Source organism: Pristiophorus japonicus, chromosome 1 (genome assembly GCF_044704955.1).
Source record: "Pristiophorus japonicus isolate sPriJap1 chromosome 1, sPriJap1.hap1, whole genome shotgun sequence".
NCBI classification, from domain to species: domain Eukaryota; kingdom Metazoa; phylum Chordata; class Chondrichthyes; family Pristiophoridae; genus Pristiophorus; species Pristiophorus japonicus.
The window spans coordinates 152,050,340-152,070,259 of record NC_091977.1 but is presented as its reverse complement, the minus strand read 5'-3'; the positions used below and the strand labels follow the sequence as shown (position 1 = coordinate 152,070,259).

General features: G+C 41.4%; 1 protein-coding gene across 3 annotated transcripts in view; it reads left to right on the top strand.

Moving 5' to 3' along the window:
- The window catches only part of wdr36 (WD repeat domain 36), a 176,769-nt gene that overhangs the window by 28,458 nt on the left and 128,391 nt on the right, over positions 1-19,920 (top strand). For all 3 annotated transcript variants that reach the window (XM_070883956.1, XM_070883949.1, XM_070883962.1), the window contains exons 5-8: positions 961-1,093; positions 4,966-5,020; positions 7,679-7,811; positions 8,294-8,469. In XM_070883956.1, coding sequence (XP_070740057.1) covers positions 961-1,093; positions 4,966-5,020; positions 7,679-7,811; positions 8,294-8,469 — 497 coding nt within the window. The remainder of the gene's footprint in view (positions 1-960; positions 1,094-4,965; positions 5,021-7,678; positions 7,812-8,293; positions 8,470-19,920) is intronic.

The following is a 19,920-nucleotide window of genomic DNA, read 5'->3' as shown; positions in this document are numbered from 1 at the left end:
AATGTGAGGTTATCCACTTTGGTGGTAAAAACAGAGAGACAGACTTATCAGAATGGTGACAGATTAGGAAAAGGGGAGGTGCAAAGAGACCTGGGTGTCATGGTACATTAGTCATTGAAGGTTGGCATACAGGTACAACAGGCAGTTAAGAAAGCAAATGGCATGTTGGCCTTCATAGCGAGGGGATTTGAGTACAGGGGCAGGGAGGTGTTGCTACAGTTGTACAGGGCCTTGGTGAGGCCACACCTGGAGTATTGTGTACAGTTTTGGTCTCCTAACCTGAGGAAGGACATTTTTGCTATTGAGGGAGTGCAGCGAAGGTTCACCAGACTGATTCCCGGGATGGCGGGACTGACCTATCAAGAAAGACTGGATCAACTGGGCTTGTATTCACTGGAGTTCAGAAGAATGAGAGGGGACCTCATAGAAACGTTTAAAATTCTGACGGGGTTAGACAGGTTAGATGCAGGAAGAATGTTTCAAATGTTGGGGAAGTCCAGAACCAGGGGACACAGTCTAAGGATAAGGGGTAAGCCATTTAGGACCGAGATGAGGAGGAACTTCTTCACCCAGAGAGTGATGAACCTGTGGAATTCTCTACCACAGAGAGTTGTTGAGGCCAGTTCACTAAATATATTCAAAAAGGAGTTAGATGAAGTCCTTACTACTAGGGGGATCAAGGGGTATGGCGAGAAAGCAGGAATGGGGTACTGAAGTTGCATGTTCAGCCATGAACTCATTGAATGGCGGTGCACCTATTTTCTATGTTTCTAACTCGGGCTGAAACTTGACCCCAAAATGACAGGCTTGCAAAAAAATGCAAGTACCTCCTAGTTTCTACAAATTTTTTTTAAAAAGTACATTTGCTGCCGTTATAAAAATACCATTAGTTAACTGGAATTAGAATATTCCTTTAAGTTATCTGATGCTTTTGTTTAACCCTTGATTATTTATTTGCAGAAGAGTATCTTCAACTGAACTTTGATAAAATCGTGTTTGCAGTTTCTGCACTTTTGCACCCAAGTACCTATATCAACAAAATTCTTCTTGGCAGCCAGCAAGGGAGTCTTCAGCTATGGAATATCAAGTCCAAGTCAGTTCAGCTTCTTTAGTATTGTTTTATAAAATTGTTGCAATATTAAGGTTTCAGTTAAAGTTGTTGCTCTCTCAATTATTTTTCATATAATTCAGTTAAAGCTAAAAACGCATTTAAAGCCAAAAAAGTAAATTTCATCCAACCTTATTCCCTTCATTGTTCCTGATGGTCAGTGAAAGTTGGGATTTCAATGTCTAGATAATCATGCGACAGCTCTAATATACTACATTTATGTCCTGTTTTATTTAAGGTCATAGTGCAATTCTGTATTGCTTCTGCAAGGATTTGCACTTTATTGTGCTGATTTCTGTTCTTTGCTCCTGCGTCCTGTTACTGAGAAAATTGTGGAGCGCTGCAACTTTAATGTACTTGATGGGTAAAAATAGAAATATAGAAAGTAGGTGCAGGAGTAGGCCATTCGGCCCTTCGAGCCTGCACCACCATTCAATATGATCATGACTGACCATGCAACTTCAGTACCCCATTCCTGCTTTCTCTCCATACCCCTTGATCCCTTTAGCCACATCTAATTCCCTTTTGAATGTATCAAACGAACTGGTCTCAACAACTTTCTGTGGTAGAGAATTCCACAGGTTCACAATTCTCTGAGTGAAGAAGTTTCTCCTCATCTCGGTCCTAAATGGCTTACCCCTTATCCTTAGACTGTGACCCCTGGTTCTGGACTTCCCCAACATCGGGAACATTCTTCATGCATCTAACCTGTCCAATCCCGTCGGAATTTTATGTTTCTGTGAGATCCCCTCTCATTCTTCTAAATTCCAGTGAATATAAGCCTAGTTGATCCAGTCTTTCTTCATATGTCAGCCCAGCCATCCTGGGAATCAGTCTGCTGAACCTTCGCTGCATTCCCTCTATAGCAAGAATGTCCTTCCTCCGATTAGGAGACCAAAACTACACACAATATTCAAGGTGTGGTCTCACCAAGACCCTGTACAACTGCAGTAAGACCTCCCTGCTCCTATACTCAAATCCCCTAGCTATGAAGGCCAGCGTGCCATTTGCCTTCTTTACTGCCTGCTGTACCTGCATGCCTACCTTCAATGACTGATGTACCATGACACCAAGGCCTCGTTGCACCTCCCCTTTTACTAATCTGTCACCATTCAGATAATCTGCCTTCCTGTTTTTGCAATCAAAGTGGATAACCTCACACTTATCCACATTATACTGCATCTGCCATGCATTTGCCCATTCACCTAACCTGTCCAAGTCCCCCTGCAGCCTCCTAGCATCCTCTTCGCAGCTCGCAGTGCCACCCAGCTTAGTGTCATCTGCAAACTTGGAGATTACATTCAATTCCTTCGTCTAAATCATTAATGTATATTGTAAATAGCTGGGGTCCCAGCACTGAACCCTGCGGTACCCCACTAGTCACTGCCTGCCATTCTGAAAAGGACCCGTTTATTCCCACTCTTTGCTTCCTGTCTGCCAACCAGTTCTCTATCCACGTCAGTATATTACCCCCAATACCATGTGCTTTGACTTTGCACACTAATCTCTTGTGTGGGACCTTGTCAAAAGCCTTATTATTTGTAAAAGTACCACAGATCTCACTGGGATTATGTGCTGCATTATTTACGAGTGACTGACTGTTTTGGGAGTATACAGTTTTTATTTCAAATTGAAGGGAAACCTTGTGCCTTTGTTAGCTTTTTGACCCCATTTTGGTGTGCTAGGACTAACGTAGAAGCTGAAGGTCTCCTGAATCACCTGCTTAGATCAGTCTCTTTCTCCCAGAGGAATTGAAAGTTAGAAGTGAGGGGTGATTAGTGTTATGTGCAATACCTCCCCATGGTTCCCCCAAATGATCTACTTTTGGTTACTTCCTTTTCCTTATCTGCATTTCTAATTTGTTCTTGACGTGGATGATGTTGGCACCATTTATTGCCCATCCCTATTTGCCCTGCAATGGTGGTGGTGTGGGCCTTCTGCTTAAACCGCTGCAGTCCTTATGATAATGGTGATTCCACTGTGCCCCCTTGGCGACATCATCCACAGGCTCAGTGTAAAATTTTATGTGAACACTGATATCCAACTCTACCCTTTGACCTTTCCGCTGCCTCTGTGCCTTTGGATAGGTCACCTCTTCCTCCAGCTCAGCGTCAGCAAGACCAAAGCTATGCAGGCTTGAAGGGCCGAATGGCCTACTCCTGCACCTATTTTCTATGTTTCTATCATCATCAGCCCCCACCACAAGATCCACTTCTTTGCCACTGACTCCATGGCCAGTCCCTTATGCTGAACCAGACTGTTTGCAGTCTGGTGTCCTGTTTGTCCCTCGGCTGAGCTTCAAACCCAACACGCGTGACTGGAATAATAGTGTAGAAGGAAGGGTTTCAGATTACTGGGACTGCAACCACTTTTTGGGCCAAGGAAGGTTAAACAGATGGATTGTCCTTCAGTTGAACTGGAGAGGTTTTGTGAACTTAATGGGGCTGAATTTGTGGCCCCCACGGGCACATACGAGGTGCGCACATGCCCGTAGTGGTCCTGCAAGTTCCGGGTTTAGGCATGCACTGTGCATGTGCCTAAACCCGGAACTTGTGATCTGTCAAGAATCTTCTAACAGAAATGGACATTTGCTGGTGGAGAGTTGGGCTATTTGCCCAACTTCTGCCCAGCGAATGCCCGTGAAATTCTTAAGACTTTTAAAGGACAGAAAAATACAATTTTTCAATAATTTAAACATTTAATAACCTGTGACAGTGTTTATTTTAAGACCCTTTAAAAATATGTAAATGTTTTTAAATAAATTTTTGTTTTAAATTAATTAAATTCCCTTTTGATGTGTGTGATTTTCTTAAGTGTTTGTGTATTTTTTGGGGTATTCCCAGTCATACTTATGGTGATTCCGTGTATACGGAACTCACCGCAAGTATGATGGGAATACCCCTATTTTGATTGGTTGGGCCGGCCCACGTGATCTCAGGGACGCTTGCGAAATGCCTACGTCCGTGGGATACGTGGGCCTCTACGCAGGCCCCTGTGTAGAGGCCCCGGACCGCAAGTCGCCGAATCACCCGGACCACCAGATAAGCTTGTAGAATTCTTTCAGGTCAGAGGCATCCGTCCGCGGGAAGCCTTCTACCGCAATTTCTAGATCAATATAAGTAAGAGAAACAAATGGTAATGGAGTATTCTTTGTCAGAGATTGTAAAGATTCAAGTTGTTGCTTTACTTTATTTATAAAGTGGCATTGTGTGGATTTGTGCCACATGAGACCGATTGGTTCAATTGGAATGAATAGAGATTGGCAGTCGGAAATTCAATTTAAGATTTGAGATCTTCTGATTTTAAAACTTTTTTACAAATCCAACTGTACAGTCTAATAAGTATTGTTTGGCTACATAGGTTTCACGTCATGACAGAATAAAGTTTACATTGCATTTGACGACAAGTTCATGTATGGAAAGCATGCAACAGCTGTAAAAGTAAGCTGTTAGGCCAGAGTAAATGTCATTTCTGACCAAATGAACTATCCCTTATTTAGCAAGTGACCCACTTTTCTTTTGAAATGCATCATTTTGTTGGACTTGACAACTATCTACTTGGAATGTTCTATTGACATGGGTGTGGTTTCTAGAAATGTTTGATTTACTTTTGTCAAACATGAGAAATCTTAGTCTGTAATTGTTTAGTCATATTCATAGTGAATATGTAGTGAAAGTGATTCATACGGGAATTAATTTTGTTAATTGTTAATATACTTGATAGTAACAGCTAGTCATGCCTCAAAAATATAGATGAGTCATTTCCTTAACTGAACAACAAAGATATGAGAATTCAACAATTATCAAGTACTTTTTAAACTCTCCAATGTTATGACTGCTTTTTCTTTTGATTTCTAGCAAACTTTTATTTACGTTTCAAGGTTGGGGCTCAGGAGTATCTGTGCTTCAGCAGGTCAGTGCAGTGTTTTGTTGTAATGTGCTACTAATGAGTTTAAATACAATAGGTTAATTATGTATTTGAAAATATGGTTTCACTTTCCAGTAAAAATAACAGCATAAACAGTCCTAAGCATTTAAGTGATTCATTGCAATCTTTTCAAAAATGCTATGAAAGAATTGGCATTGTAAATTTTAGAATCTCTTTCCTCGAATCATACAGCACAGAAAGAGGCCATTCGCTCTATTATACCTGTGCCAACTCTTTAAAAGAGCTATTCAATCAGTGCCACTCATTCCCTTGCTTTTTCCTATAGCCTTGCAGATTTTCCTTTTCAAGTATTTATCCGATTTGAAATAGGTACTATTGAATCTGCTTCCATCACCTTTTTGGGTAGTGCATTATAGATTGTAACAACTCGCTGCGTTTAAAAAAAAAAAATCTTAATCTCTGTTGGGGTAAAAAGAAGACTTCTCTTCTTTAAGGTGGATTCCCTGAATTAAGGAATCGACACCAGCCCTTATAACATCCACGAAATCGATCAGACAAAACCTTGGATTACTTGTCCGATCTTTATTCAAGCATATGCAGGGGAAGCGTTCCAGACTTAGCTGCCTAGGAATGAATCTTCAACAAACACATGAACCTACACACACAGTTATACAGTTTTCGAGGCATGGTGGCCTTGTGAACACTAGCTTACGACTTCTGGTTGGCTTACCACTGATCAGCGGAGCTACATTGATTCGTTAGCCCTTATCAGACTGGCTGCTGAGTGGTTTCGCAACCTCTCCATCTCCCATAGCATGTGCCGATCTCAGTCTATTGGAATGTGTTGTTCCGCAGTCTTAACCTTGCTCTGGCTTTTTCAGCTTGGTCTGCAGTTTTTAAAGATAAATACACAAGCAAAGCTATTCCCTTTAACCTGATTCCATGCCATTCCATTATTTGGGTCTTAAGTATCCTTTTTACTTAAGTAGTATGCTTCTTACTCAAGTGTACTTTTTACTCCCTTACAATCTCCCCGCTGGTTCTGTTACCAATTATCTTAAATCTGTGTCCTTTGGTTATTGTGCCCCCTGCCACTGGAAACAGTTTCCCTTTATTTGCTCTGTCAAAACCCTACATAATATCGAACACCTCTATTAAATCTCCCCTTAACCTTCTCTGCTCTAAGGGGAACAATCCCAGCTTCTCTACACTCCCCACATAACTGAAGTCACTCATCTCTGGTATCATTCTAGTAAATCTCCTTTGTACCCCCTCCAAAGCCTTTACTTCTTTCCTTAAGTGTGGTGCCCATAATTGGACTTAATACTCAGCTGAGGTATAACTAGTGATTTATAAAGGTTTAGCATAATTTCTGTTTTTTTTACACTATGCCACTCTTTATAAAGCCAAGCATCCTATGCGCTTTTTTAATTGCTGTATCAACTTGTGTTGTGATTTGTGTATACGAACCTTTGGGTCGCTCTGTTCCTACAATTTTAAAGGGGATGCACCATTTAGTTTCTGTTGCCACACCTCATTCTTTGTTCCAAAATCTCATCATTCTTTCACTCCATGCCCCCACATATATTAAATGTTCAAATAAGTAGCAGCTTTTGAATTATTCAACCTTTTATGGGAGTGATCATATCCAATACTGAATTGCTGCTGAAATGATTACCTAAGACATCTTTGTAGGCTGCTGCTATTCTGCCAGACCCAGTCTGAGACTGTGTTTAAAGTATGCAGAGATGGTAGATCCAAGATTTGTTGTCTGAGGTCCACTCACTTCTGTGTAAATACTACTTGCATTTTAATGGGATAGAGGCAGAGTCAATTTATGATTGTCCTATCATGAATTCTACATCTACCACACACCACTGTCTTTTTCATTTATGGAGCACTAAATTCCTTCTTCCACTTCCCTGACAAAAATCAAGTGGTGTTCATATCTCAATAACCCATGATGTGAATGCAATGCAAATGCAGTGTTATATCTTGGAGGTAGTTGCATAATAGCATGAAGGTGTAGCTACTATATGCTATTTAAATGGAAAGAATCTGACCAAATTTCATTTTTACATTATTAAAAATATTTACACCATTGTTTTAAACTCCATGGGGTCATGATCAATGCTGCTTATTATTCTAATGGAAAAGCAGAGAATTTCCCCATTCTTTTCCCCTATATTTCTCGTGGTAGGTTTCTTGTATATTCAACAAAGTTTGGAGCTACAGTGAGTCCAAATTAAATTGTTAGTGTGAGTATACAGGAAGTTAACCAATGATTTAAATGTTTGATTTGCAATTACAGTAACATATGGTTGCTTGCTTTGCTATATAATTTAAAAGAAAACAGCATTAATTTGCAAAAGCGAGCTTAAAAGAAAGATACTTCCTGCTAAAATACTGGCACTTTATTGCTAAATAAGTTAGTACTTGAATACAATTCTATAATCAAGGCCACTGATGCATGGCTTTTGAGATAAATTGACACAATTGTGGAGTATGATGCTCAAAACACCAATTTAAAAATCTCATAAGGGAATTTGATTTACTAAATTACTGTAAATCTGGTCATATTTATAATCATATTAGAAGATTTCAAATTTTTTGGTGATAAAGGTACAGTGGTTCCATAAACATTTTAATTTCCATTTTATTGGGTTTTATTCTATTGTTTAGGCCCCAGCTGTGGATGTAGTTGCAGTAGGCCTCACATCTGGTCAGATAATTATTCATAATCTGAAATATGATGAAATGTTGATGAAATTTCAACAAGACTGGGGACCGATCACAGCTATATCATTTCGCACAGGTAATCTGATTATATCAGTCAATTATTTAAAATAAATTTAAGATGGGAATGAAAGCTTTAGTCATATTGTGTATTAAGTTAAGATTTAAGAATCTGTGAAATCTTTGAAATACAATTTAAGTATCACTGTTTAAATACAGGACCGTGTCATGATTTTGGTACCACGGCAACCAATTCTACACCGTACAGTCTGGTTTGACTAGTTTCATTGTATGAAGTAAAACTTTGATCATTATACAAACTGCAGTTGACTGTTTTTTAAAAAAAAAGTTAAGCCCATTATGTTAATCTTTCAATTGTTGAGATATTGCAAAACAGAGAATTATATAGTTACCAGTAGTTTTAGAAAACTCCTATCTATTATAATGTCTGTTTTATCAGGGAGACATCAAAGTGTATTCCTTATAAATTACTTTGCACAAAGTAGTTACTTGAACAATCCTTGTATGGGTACAACATTGTTTCACATTTTACTTTTTAAGATGGTTATCCAGTGATGGCTGCTGGGAGTCCTGTGGGTCATGTTGGACTATGGGATTTGGAGGAGAAGAAGCTGATTGGTCAAATGAGGGAAACGCATACAACAGCGGTTTCAGGACTAACATTTGTTCATGGAGAACAACTTCTCATTACCACTGGTGAAGACAATGCAATCCGGGTATGATGCATGTGCTGTTAATGGCATCAAATTAATGCATGTTTAGAAAATATTGTTTTCTAAGGAAACTGGGTTGATTAAAATCTGTAAATAGATAATACTACGATGATATATGTGCTGATTTTAATGTAACATGCAATAATTACTGATGGTGCTATTCACATTATGTGCTGCAGTGCTACTTTCTGTCTCATTAGTTGTTTGCAGGAGCTGCCTGCATGGATTCCCTCCCAGAGGAAAAAATTAAAATGACAATAAGCAAGTAACATTAAGGTTGTACTGTATTACAAAGAAAATTTGTTCAGAGCAGTAAAACTCTCTGGTGTTAAGATGACACTGTTGTGGTTCATGAAGTTGTCTCAACCCTTCAGTGTTATGATCTTGTAATATATTGCAGACTACAAGTTATTATTTTTGAAATGTGATTCTGCAGACCGTCTCTCTGCTCCTGATTGTCTCAAACTCTGATAGACCTATCAGACGACCAACCATACTGACTTGTGTCACTTACGTAAGGATTATATTTAAGGCACTTTGGTATTGTTAGTGGTATGCTTGTGCAGTATAGAACTATGATTGGATTAATAAAGCTACAGCTCTCAATACAGTGAGCTCCTGGTTTCAACCATGTTATTGGAGGAGATACTGTGTGGAACCCAGACAGTTTCTGAGAGGGAGTAAGGCACACACTGGTTTTGTATATTTTCTACTGCCTAGCTATCGGCCTTTTATTTGTTAACCAGTCCACTTAGTTATCAGAGATCAGTCAATATGCTCCCAAGTAAAGTTCATTTTATTCAAAGTATAATATCTTAAACAAGGTTAAGTACTTGCAACCGAGCAAGCTTAGTCAGGGAAATAATGAATCCAAAGTTGTGTTATCATATGTTGCCTTAGAAACCTCAGTTGCTTACAAGCTTCTTAAATGTTAATTTATGGCATGCCTGCCATGACATGATCTGGCCTGGTTCGCATGCAACCTGATATACATTTTTCAGCTACAGTGTGCATTATACAATGGTCCATTGATGTGGGTGAAGCTGTCCTTCCACCATCCTGTATTCCACTTTCCTACTTGCTAAAGTAAGCAAGTTTATCTTTTTCCTTTTCCAAGGTCTCCAGATCATTAATTAGGTTTTTACAAGGTTAGTAACAGGCAGTACCATGTATGGATGTTTTCAGGGCTCACAGAGAGATGAGAATGGCAGGAGGTATCGACCTTTCCTCGCAAGGGCACCAGAATGATGATTCAAACCGAGTGGAATCTTCTGCTTGTATTTGTGTGCGCTGTTTCTTTTTACTTTACTGGAGTCAGCATTCTACATTTTAATCCATGTGATCTAATACATTTAACACGATACTTCAGCCATTGCTTTCCTTAACCATCCCCTCACCTCTACCTTTGATACCCTTGTCCCCGACAAAGTTTTACTGTCTCCCATCCTGGTCATTTTCCCTGTCACTGCCCCCATATTCAGTCCCTCGCATCTAGTGGGGGTAGACTTGAGCATATTGGCACACAAATGGTTTAGTCATTCATCACTGGACCTGGCTGGACCACATCAAGGGCCATCAGGCCTTATTCCCCTCTGCCAAGCCCACCCACTGCTACAGGATCATCCTGGAGAGCGAAAATAACCCTAGGCACCTTTTCTCCAACACGAGCCTTGTGCTTAAACTGCTCTCACTGCCCACTCCGGCATCACTTCCACCAGCAATTGTGAACTCATGGACTTTTTTTGTCATGAAGGTTGAAACTATCATTCAGTTACCTCTGCTATTTCTCCCTGCCCCTTGCTCACCAAGACAAACCTGCTTCTCTCTCTAGTTTCTCTCGTATCTCTTGTGCTCATGGAGCTCGTCTTGCCCATGAGACCCACCCCCTTCTCCCATGACCCCATTCCCACTAAACTGACTCCCCAACTTTCCTTTATGGCCCCCATGCTAGCTGACATTGTAAATTACTCCTCCAAAATTCTCTGGACTCTGGGGAGGTACCAGCGGATTGGAAAGCAGCTAATGTAACGCCTCTGTTTTTTTTTTTAAAAAAGGGGGCAGGTAACTATAGGCCGGTTAGTTTAACATCTGTAGTGGGGAAAATGCTTGAAACTATCATTAAGGAAGAAATAGCGGGACATCTAGATAGGAATAGTGCAATCAAGCAGAAGCAGCATGGATTCATGAAGGGGAAATCATGTTTGACTAATTTACTGGAATTCTTTGAGGCTGTAACGAGCATGGTGGATGGAGGTGTGCCGGTGGATGTGGTGTATTTGGATTTCCAGAGGGCATTCAATAAGGTGCCACACAAAAGGTTACTGCAGAAGATAGTGGTCCGCGGAGTCAGAGGAAATGTATTAGCATGGATAGAGAATTGGCTGGCGAACAGAAAGCAGAGAGTCGGGATAAATGGGTCCTTTTCGGGTTGGAAATCGGTGGTTAGTGGTGTGCCACAGGGATCGGTGCTGGGGCCACAACTGTTTACAATATACATAAATGACCTGGAAGAGTGGACAGAGTGTAGTGTAACAAAATTTGCAGATGACACCCAGATTAGTGGGAAAGCGGGTTGTGTAGAGGACACAGAGAGGCTGCAAAGAGATTTGGATAGGTTAAGCGAATGGGCTAAGGTTTGGCAGATGGAATACAATGTCGGAAAGTGCGAGGTCATCCACCTTGGGGGAAAAAAAACAGTAAAAGGGAATATTATTTGAATGGGGAGAAATTACAACATGCTGAGGTACAGAGGGACCTGGGGGTCCTTGTGCATGAATCCCAAAAAGTAGTTTGCAGGTAATCAGGAAGGCGAATGGAATGTTGGCCTTCATTGCGAGAGGGATGGAGTACCAAAGCAGGGAGGTCCTGCTGCAACGGTATTGGTAAGGTAGCACCTGGAGTACTGCGTGTAGTTTTGGTCACCTTACTTAAGGAAGGATATACTGGCTTTGGAGGGGGTACAGAGACGATTCACTAGGCTGATTCCGGAGATGAGAGGGTTACCTTATGATGATAGATTGAGTACACTGGGTCTTTACTTGTTGGAGTTCAGAAGGATGAGGGGTGATATTATAGAAACATTTAAAATAATGAAAGGGATAGACAAGATAGAGGCATAGAGGTTGTTTCCACTGGTAGGGGAGACTAGAACTAGGGGGCACAGCCTCAAAATACGGGGGAGCCAATTTAAAACCAAGTTGAGAAGGAATTTCTTCTCTGAGAGTTGTGAATCTGTGGAATTCTCTGCCCAAGGAAACAGTTGAGGCTAGCTCATTGAATGTATTCAAGTCACAGATCGATAGATTTTTAACCAATAAGGGAATTAAGGGTTACGGGGAGCGGGCGGGTAAGTGAAGCTGAGTGCACGGCCAGATCAGCCATGATCTTGTTGAATGGCGGAGCAGGCTCGAGGGGCTAGATGGCCTACTCCTGTTCCTAATTCTTATGTTCTTCGAAATGGTTCAACTCCCTTTCAAAACTGCCATCATCATCGATCTTTCTCAAAAAATCCACTCTCAACCCCTCTGTCTCTACAAACTGCTGCTTTATCATGAATCTCCATTTCCATTTCCTTTTAATGTGTTATTGCCTCCCCCCGGCCAAATCTTGCCTTGTTTGAATTTCTTCAGTCACGTTTCTGCCCCCATCACAGCATCGAAATAGCCTTAACCAAAGTCACAAATGGCATCTTCTGCAATTGTCATCATATTGTCCCTTCTCACCTTCTCTGCAGCCTTTGACACGGTGGACAGCAGCATTCTCGTCTAACATCTTTCTCCGTTGTCCAGCTCGGTGGGACTGCCCTTGCTTGGTTCCAGTCATGCCTATCTGATTATAGCCAGAGCGTCTCAAACCATGCCGTCTTTTTCCACCGCTGTACCCCTGAGGGTTGTGGGGGGGGTGGGGGGGGTTCATGCTATCCTTTAGTGACATCATCTGCATGCATGGGGTCAGCTTCTCCATGTATGCTGATGACATCCAGCTCTATCAATACACCAACTCTTGGCCTTTCACTGCCTCTGTTTTGTCAGACTTTTTGCTCGATATGAGTCTCAATTTGCTCCCATTAAAAATTATGAAGACCGACAGAAGCCATCGTCTTTGGCTCCCAGTGCTAACTCTTGCACTCTTGCCACTGATTCAAAACCCCATCCATAGACCTTGTCCAAGGCTAAACCAGACAGTTGGCAATCTTCGTGTTCTATTCCACTCTGCGCTTAACTTCTGACCCCGTATCCTGTCCATCACAAAGACTGCCTACTTCCACCTCCATAACATCGCCTGCCTCTGCCTCAGTGCATCAGCCTCCAGCCATGACTATTCGAATGCTTCCCTGGTTGACCACTTTTTTTTTTTTGCACCTTCCATATACATTAGCTGATCCGAAGCTCACCCTTCACATTGTCCTTGCTGACCTATATCGTGTCAAATTTTTAATTTTCAGCCTTGTTTATAAATCCCTTTATGGCCTCCGCTCTTTCTATCTCTGCAATCTGTCCCTGCCCTACACCCCACCCCTCTGGAACTCTCGGTTCCTTGATGCTTCTTGTGCACTCCTACTCCCTTCGCCCCATCATTGGCCTTAAGTCTCCTATACCCCATGCTCTGGAATTGTCTTGCTAAACCTTGCTTCTCCACCTCCTTTTGAGACCCTCCTTAAAACCCACCTCTTTGACCTAGTTTCTGGACACTCCTAATATCTCATTCTTTAGATCAGCATCCATCTTTTTGATTATGCCTCTGTGAATCACACGGGATGCTTTTCTACATTAAATGTACTATATTAATGCAAGTAGTTTTTGTTCTAACAGGCTAGTTGATGTTGCATTGCTGAAGTCCTGAAAGGGGGTCATCTGTCACATCCTTGCCCAGAATATGAGGGGATCTAAAGCAGGACAAATTGTAAAAACAGTTTTGAAAAATGTAATTAAACATTTTGGTCTGAACACGTATTATCGTATTGATGTGACAGATGGCAATTGCATTGGTAACTCCTTTACTATTATGCCAATTGCAACTTATACAGTATGGAGGGATTCACTGACACCAATTTCAAAACCAAAGGTAAACTATAACCACCCAGTAGACCTTGATTTGTGTATCCAGCTGTTTTTTCTCTTCCTTCATTTACCCCTGAATTATATAATGCAAAAATCTGCAAAGTCAGTGATAATGCACGATGACCAGTGAAAAATTGCTGTATTCTTTTTTTAAACTGAATAGGTGATGACATTTATGTGGGGCTGACTAATAGCTCTATTTAAATGTCATGGATCTAATGGCGTGACTCATGAATTCACTAGGTAGTAATTGTTCTTTATCATATTCAGATTTTCAGTGGTTCATTGTAAATACCAAATTAAAGGAGAAAATGCCTGGAATTATGTCACATTAGTCAGTCTTATGTGGTGCACATAGAAAGTAAAAGTAAAGTGTAGTCTTCCGATGAAGTCTGGTGAGATAATTGGACAAAGGTATCCAGACGCAAGAATTTTAATAAGATAATGGTCAATTGCACATGGTAAGGCAGAGACTGTTGCTTGTCTCAAGTGTCTTTGTACAAGGTACAAATAAGTCTAAAAATATTTAACTGCAGGTGGGCTAATTTCAGTGAGTTGAAAGGGATCTGGCCCAGGTGGACTGGAATAAAAAAAGTTAGTAGGCTAAACAGTAATTGAATCTTTAAAGAGGAGATGGTTTGGGTACGAACTGGAAACATTCATTCCTATGAGGGGGGGAAAGGAAGGTCATGCAAAGCTAGAACTCCCTGGATGACTAAAGTTACAGAGGTTAAATTGAGGCAGGAACAGGTGGTTTATGATAATTGTATGGTTCATAATACAGTAGGGAGCCAAGCAGAATATAGGAAGTACAGAGGAGTTCTTAAAAAAAAAAAAAAGTAGAGTATGAGAATAGATTAACCGCTAACATAAGAGAACCAAAAAGTCTTTTCATAAACACACAAATCGTCAAAGGAAGGTTGGCTGATTAGGGACCAAAAAGGAGATAATCTTGTGGAAGCCAAGAGCATGGCTAAGATACTAACTGAGTAATTTGCATCTGTCTTCACTGGAGAAGAGAATGCTGCCAGTGCAGCAGTAAAGGAGGAGGCAGGATAGGATTAAAAAATAAAAGGCTGGCTGTCCTTAAAGTAGAAAAGTCACCTGGTTGAGATGAGATGCATCGTAAGTTAGTGAGGGAAGTAGGATGGAAATTGCAGAGGCTCTGGCCACAATCTTTCAATCCTCCTTGGATATGGGGGTAGTGCCAGAGAATTGGATGATTGCAAATGTTACACCTCTTTTTAAAAGAGGGCAGCTATAGGCCAGCCAGCCGAACACTTTGTGATAATCCGGGTTAAAATTAAGTGACATTTGAAAAAGTATGGGCTAATAAATGAAAGTCAGCATGAATTTGTAAAGGAAAATTGTGTTTGACTAACTTGATTGAGTTCTTTGAGTTAACAGTTTGAGGGTAGTGTGGTTGATGTGTATATGTAGACTTTCAAAAGGAATTTAACAAAATACCACATAATAGACTTGTTAGCAAAATTGAAGTCCATGGGATTAAAGGGACAGTGGCAACATTGATACAAAATTGGCTAAAGGACAGAGGCAGGGAGTAGTGGTGAATTTGATGTTTTCCAGTGGTCAGTATTGGGACCACTGCACTTCTTGATATGACCTGTACTTGGGTATATATGGCACAATTTCAAAGTGTGCACATGATACAAAACTCAGAAATGTCGTTAACAATGAGGAGAATAGTAACAGACGACCAGGAGGACATAGACAAACTAGTGAAATGGGCAGAAACAATGACCGATTCAATTTAACGCAGAGAATTGTGAAGTAATACGTTTTGCTTAGGGAGTCTCGTGTCGGGCGATGTGGCCCGTCCAACGGAGCTGGTAGAGTGCGGTCAGTGCTTCGATGCTGGGGATATTGGCCTGAGCGAGAACACTGATGTTGGTGCATCTATCCTCCCAGTGGGATTTGCAGGATCTTGCGGAGGCAGCATTGATGGTACTTCTCCAGCGCTTTGAGATGTCTGCTGTATATGGTCCACGTCTCTGAGCCATATAGGAGGGTGGGTATCACTACTGCCCTGTAGACCATAAGCTTGGTGCCAGATTTGAGGTCCTGGTCTTCAAACACTCTCTTCCTCAGAAGACCGAAGGCTGCGCTGGCGCACTGGAGGCGTGTTGGACCTCGTCATCAATGTCTGCCCTTGCTGATAGTAGGCTCCCAAAGTATGGAAAATATTCCATGTTGTCCAAGGGCGCTCTACTCTGAACTCCTACACAGCAAGCGGCCCCAGGTGGGCAGAGGAAAGGTTTCAAGGACACCCTCAAAGCCACCTTGATAAAGTGCAACATCCTCACCAGCTACTGGGAGTCCCTTGCCCAAGACCGCCCAAAATGGAGGAAGAGCATCCATCCGGGAGGGCGCTGAGCACCTCGAGTCTTGTCGCCAAGAGCATGCAGAAATCGAGCACAGACAGCGGAAGGAGCATGTGGCAAACTAGGCTCCCCACCCACCCTTTCCTTCAACCACTGTCTGCCCCACCTGTGTCAGAGACTGCAATTCCCGTATTGGACTGTATAGTCACCTGAGAACTCACTTTTCGAGTGGAAGCAAATCTTCCTCGATTCCGAGGGACTACCTATGATGATGATGATGATGAATACATTTTGGTAGAAAGAATGAGAAGAGGCATTATAAACTAAATGGTACAATTTTAAAGTGGGTGCAGGAACAGAGCAACCTGGGTGTGTATGCACACACTCTTTTGAAGGTGGCAGGACAAGTTCAGAAGATTGTTAAAAATGCATATGGGATCCTTATTGTTATTAATAGTGAAAGAGTGCAAAAGCAAGGACGTTAATGCTAAACCTTTATAAAACACAGGTTAGGCCTCAGCTCGAGTATTCTGGGCACCAAACTTTAGGAAGGAAATCAATACCTTGGTGCAGAAGCGATTCGCTAGAATGGTACGACCGATGAAAGACTTCAGTTACGTGGAGAATACCAGGAAAGTGACGCAAAGTCTAAAAGACAGGAGGCTAAATTCGATAATCCCCGAAAAGGGGCACGGGGATCGCGATGAGCGATTAACCTGCGCCTGTTGCTTCCGATGCAGGCTGCATGCAAACTTCGTGATACCTGCTAATTTAAATGATTGGAGCGTGCAGCCAGTGCTAAATGTGCTGTTGAGTGATGCACGCCTCAGCAGGGGGCCCAAGAGGCTAGCACTATTTATCTAGTCTGTACTACTTAAACCCAGCCTGCACCTCTTAAAGGGGAGGTGTATTCAGGCTGGAGCAGTTGCTGGAAGTCTTTGTGGAGGATATTATGAGCAGGAAGAAGACTGAATAATGGTGCAGCAAGTGAGAGCGCATTCTCCAAGGTTCTCTGACACTGCTTTGGAGATCTTGGTGGAGGAGGTGGACAAGGAGCAACGAGGTCCTCGATCCACAGGGGGCTAGTAGGCCCTCCAGACAAACTACGCGAAGGCAGATAGCCGTGGCGGTCAATGCCAGTAATCGAGCTCCAAGGATCTCTGACAAAAATTTCAATGACCTCACACAAGTGGTCAAGGTCAGTGAATGTATTTGTAAATGCCATATACCACCAACTGCACCTCTAGCCTCAGCAGCTGCTCAATGCCCCACACCCCCATCACTCACCTACCAACAATCTCTATCAAACAACACTCCTACCTCATTCATATTTTTCACCTCTCTCTCACACATTTAGCACTGCTGCAAGCAAGGTAGCACTGCATAGGAGCACTAGGACTGGTAAAGGCACAAAGGGAATGCACAAGCGTGATTAGTCGATGTTTGTATGCACTGGCATGGTTTGATTTTATAAATTTGATTTGGAATGTTTATTTTGTGTAGCGCCCAAACAACGGGCACTATGGAGCCGAATTTTGTGGCCAGAAACTTTAAACTTAGTTGCTTTGGATGGCAGGGAGGCTGCAGTGGGGTGAGTTTTCAGTTGTGGCCAGTAGAGGCTCAGTAGCTGGGTAATGGGATCATGTTCTCTGCGGCAGCACCCAAGCGGTGAGAGGCCTGCAACTGCACCATAATGACGACTGTTCACACAGGAACTCGTGTTACAAATTTTTGCAGTGATTTACATTGAAATTGCTGACCTAAGAGGATTATTCAAAAATTGTGATAACAGTAAAGCTTGCAGACAGTAGGTATATATGGCTCATACACAAAATAATATATAGATGTATATTAAGAGCAATGATCCTAACATTGAGCCCTGGTGTAGTGCCACTATTTATGTCCCTCCAGTTTTTAAAAACTTCTATGAACCACTACTCTCCTTTATATCCCTGAGCCAACTTCCTATCTATGCTGCCACTTTCCTTTTAATACAGTTGTGCCTTAATTTTATCAAGAAGGGTCCTATGCACCACCCTTTAAAGAAAGAAAGAACTTGTATTTATATAGCACCTTTCACGACCTCAGGACATTCCAAAGCACATTACAGCCAATTAAGTACTTTTGAAGTGTCACTTGTACTGTAAGGAAATCCATATCCAACATCATTACATTTCCTTTATCAATTATTTCTTCAAAAAACTATTAAAATTGTATGATATGACTTGCCTTTTATATATCTCTGCTGACTGTCCTTTAATAACCTATGTCTTAATGAGTATTCATTCTATCCCATATTATGGCCTCCAGAAGCTTACTTATTGCCACTGTTAGGCTAACTAACCTACAGTTTATCGCTTTTTCTAAGTGTTTTTATTAGCTGTTTTCATGTGACTTGCTTTCTCTTTGTTGTCTTATTGAGATGATCTTCATGATTCCTTCACTAGAGTTATTCTTTCAATTAAACCGATTAACCCATTATTTCTTTTCTCGATTTTTCTTTTTTCTTCAGCCCGACTAAGGGGCTAATTTAACTTTGTTTCAATGAAGGGTCTGTGCCCAAAATGTTAACTTGCCCCATCCTATCTCTGTAATCTTTTTGAGCCTCGCAACCCCACAAGATGTCTGCGCTCCTCAAGTTCTCCCCTCTTGAACATCCCTCATTATAACTGCTCAACCATCAGTGACCGTGCCTTCAGCTGTTTGGGCTCTAAGCTCAGGAACTCTCTCCTTAAACCTCTCCGCCTCTCTATATCTCTTTCCTCCTTTAAGACGCTTCTTAAAACCTACCTCATTCACCAAGCTTTTGGTCATCTGCCTTAATTTCTTCTTTTGTGGCTCGTTGTCAAATTTACCTGTTTTGTCTTGTAATACTGTTGTAAAGCGCCTTGGGACGTTTTACTACGTTAAAGACACTATATAACTAAAAGTTATTATTTATTGTTATTACCTCAGCATATGTTCTATCTTATTTATTTGAATTTTATTCCCTTTTCTGCCACCTGTATAACATGCATTGGGACTTTTCTGCATTAAAACACTAAAGTTCACATTTTTATTGTAGTTCAATAGGAAGTTTTGCTATGCTGTTGTAGGACTGGACTCTGGCCAGTGGATGACACGAATTTCATTTTTTATAATTTAATGCCTTCAGTTTTACTCATTTCCAACCTGTGGGTGGCACTGTACAGGAAACAGACAGTCTAATGCAGTATTTGAGTCAGCACTGCGGGAGCAAAGTTTGAAAAGGGAAAGAACGATTGTGTTTGTAGTCTACTTCCTTTCCCTCAATTTTCTTTCCCTTATATGATTCATAGAATCATGGAATTTTACAGCACAAAATGAGGCCAATATGCCCATCTGCTGGCTCTAATCCACTTAGCCTCATTTCCCTGCTTTTTTTTGTTATTTTTCAAGTATTTGCCCACTTCCCTTTTGCTTCCACATATTTGCTGGGACATTCCATGTTCTAACATTCCTCTGCTTTAAAAATAATCTCCTATGTTCTCCCTTCATTCTTTTGATGTTGATATTAAATTTATGGCCTCTATGTACCCCCTCATGAACCAGGGGAAATAGTTTTTCCTTATTTACCTCATCTAATGTTCTCTGTCTGATTGAAAATAGACTCCGTTTCGCTAGCTTGTCCTCCTAGTTAATTACCCTTAATCTTGGTATCCTCTTACGAAGCCTCCTCTGCACCATCTCATGGACTTGGCAGCTTTCCTAAGACACTGTGGCAAAACATGGACACTGTATTCCAACTGTAATCTGACTAATTTTTGTAAAGGTTTAGAATCCCCTCTTTGCTTCTCTACATTCTTTCCATATTTATTAAACCTTGAATCCCAGTTGCTTTTTTTGCAGCTTTATATGCCCTCCAACTTTTAAAGATTTAGCTAGCTAAACCTTTTTTTAAAGATTTGTGTATCTAACTTCTGGCCAATGTTCCCCCTGAGGTGCGCAGCCGCACACCAGTCGTGAGGTCCCATGCAGGCCGCTCCCCAGTTGTTTCACCGGAATAGATATGGCGCATGCCTGGCCGCAGCAAG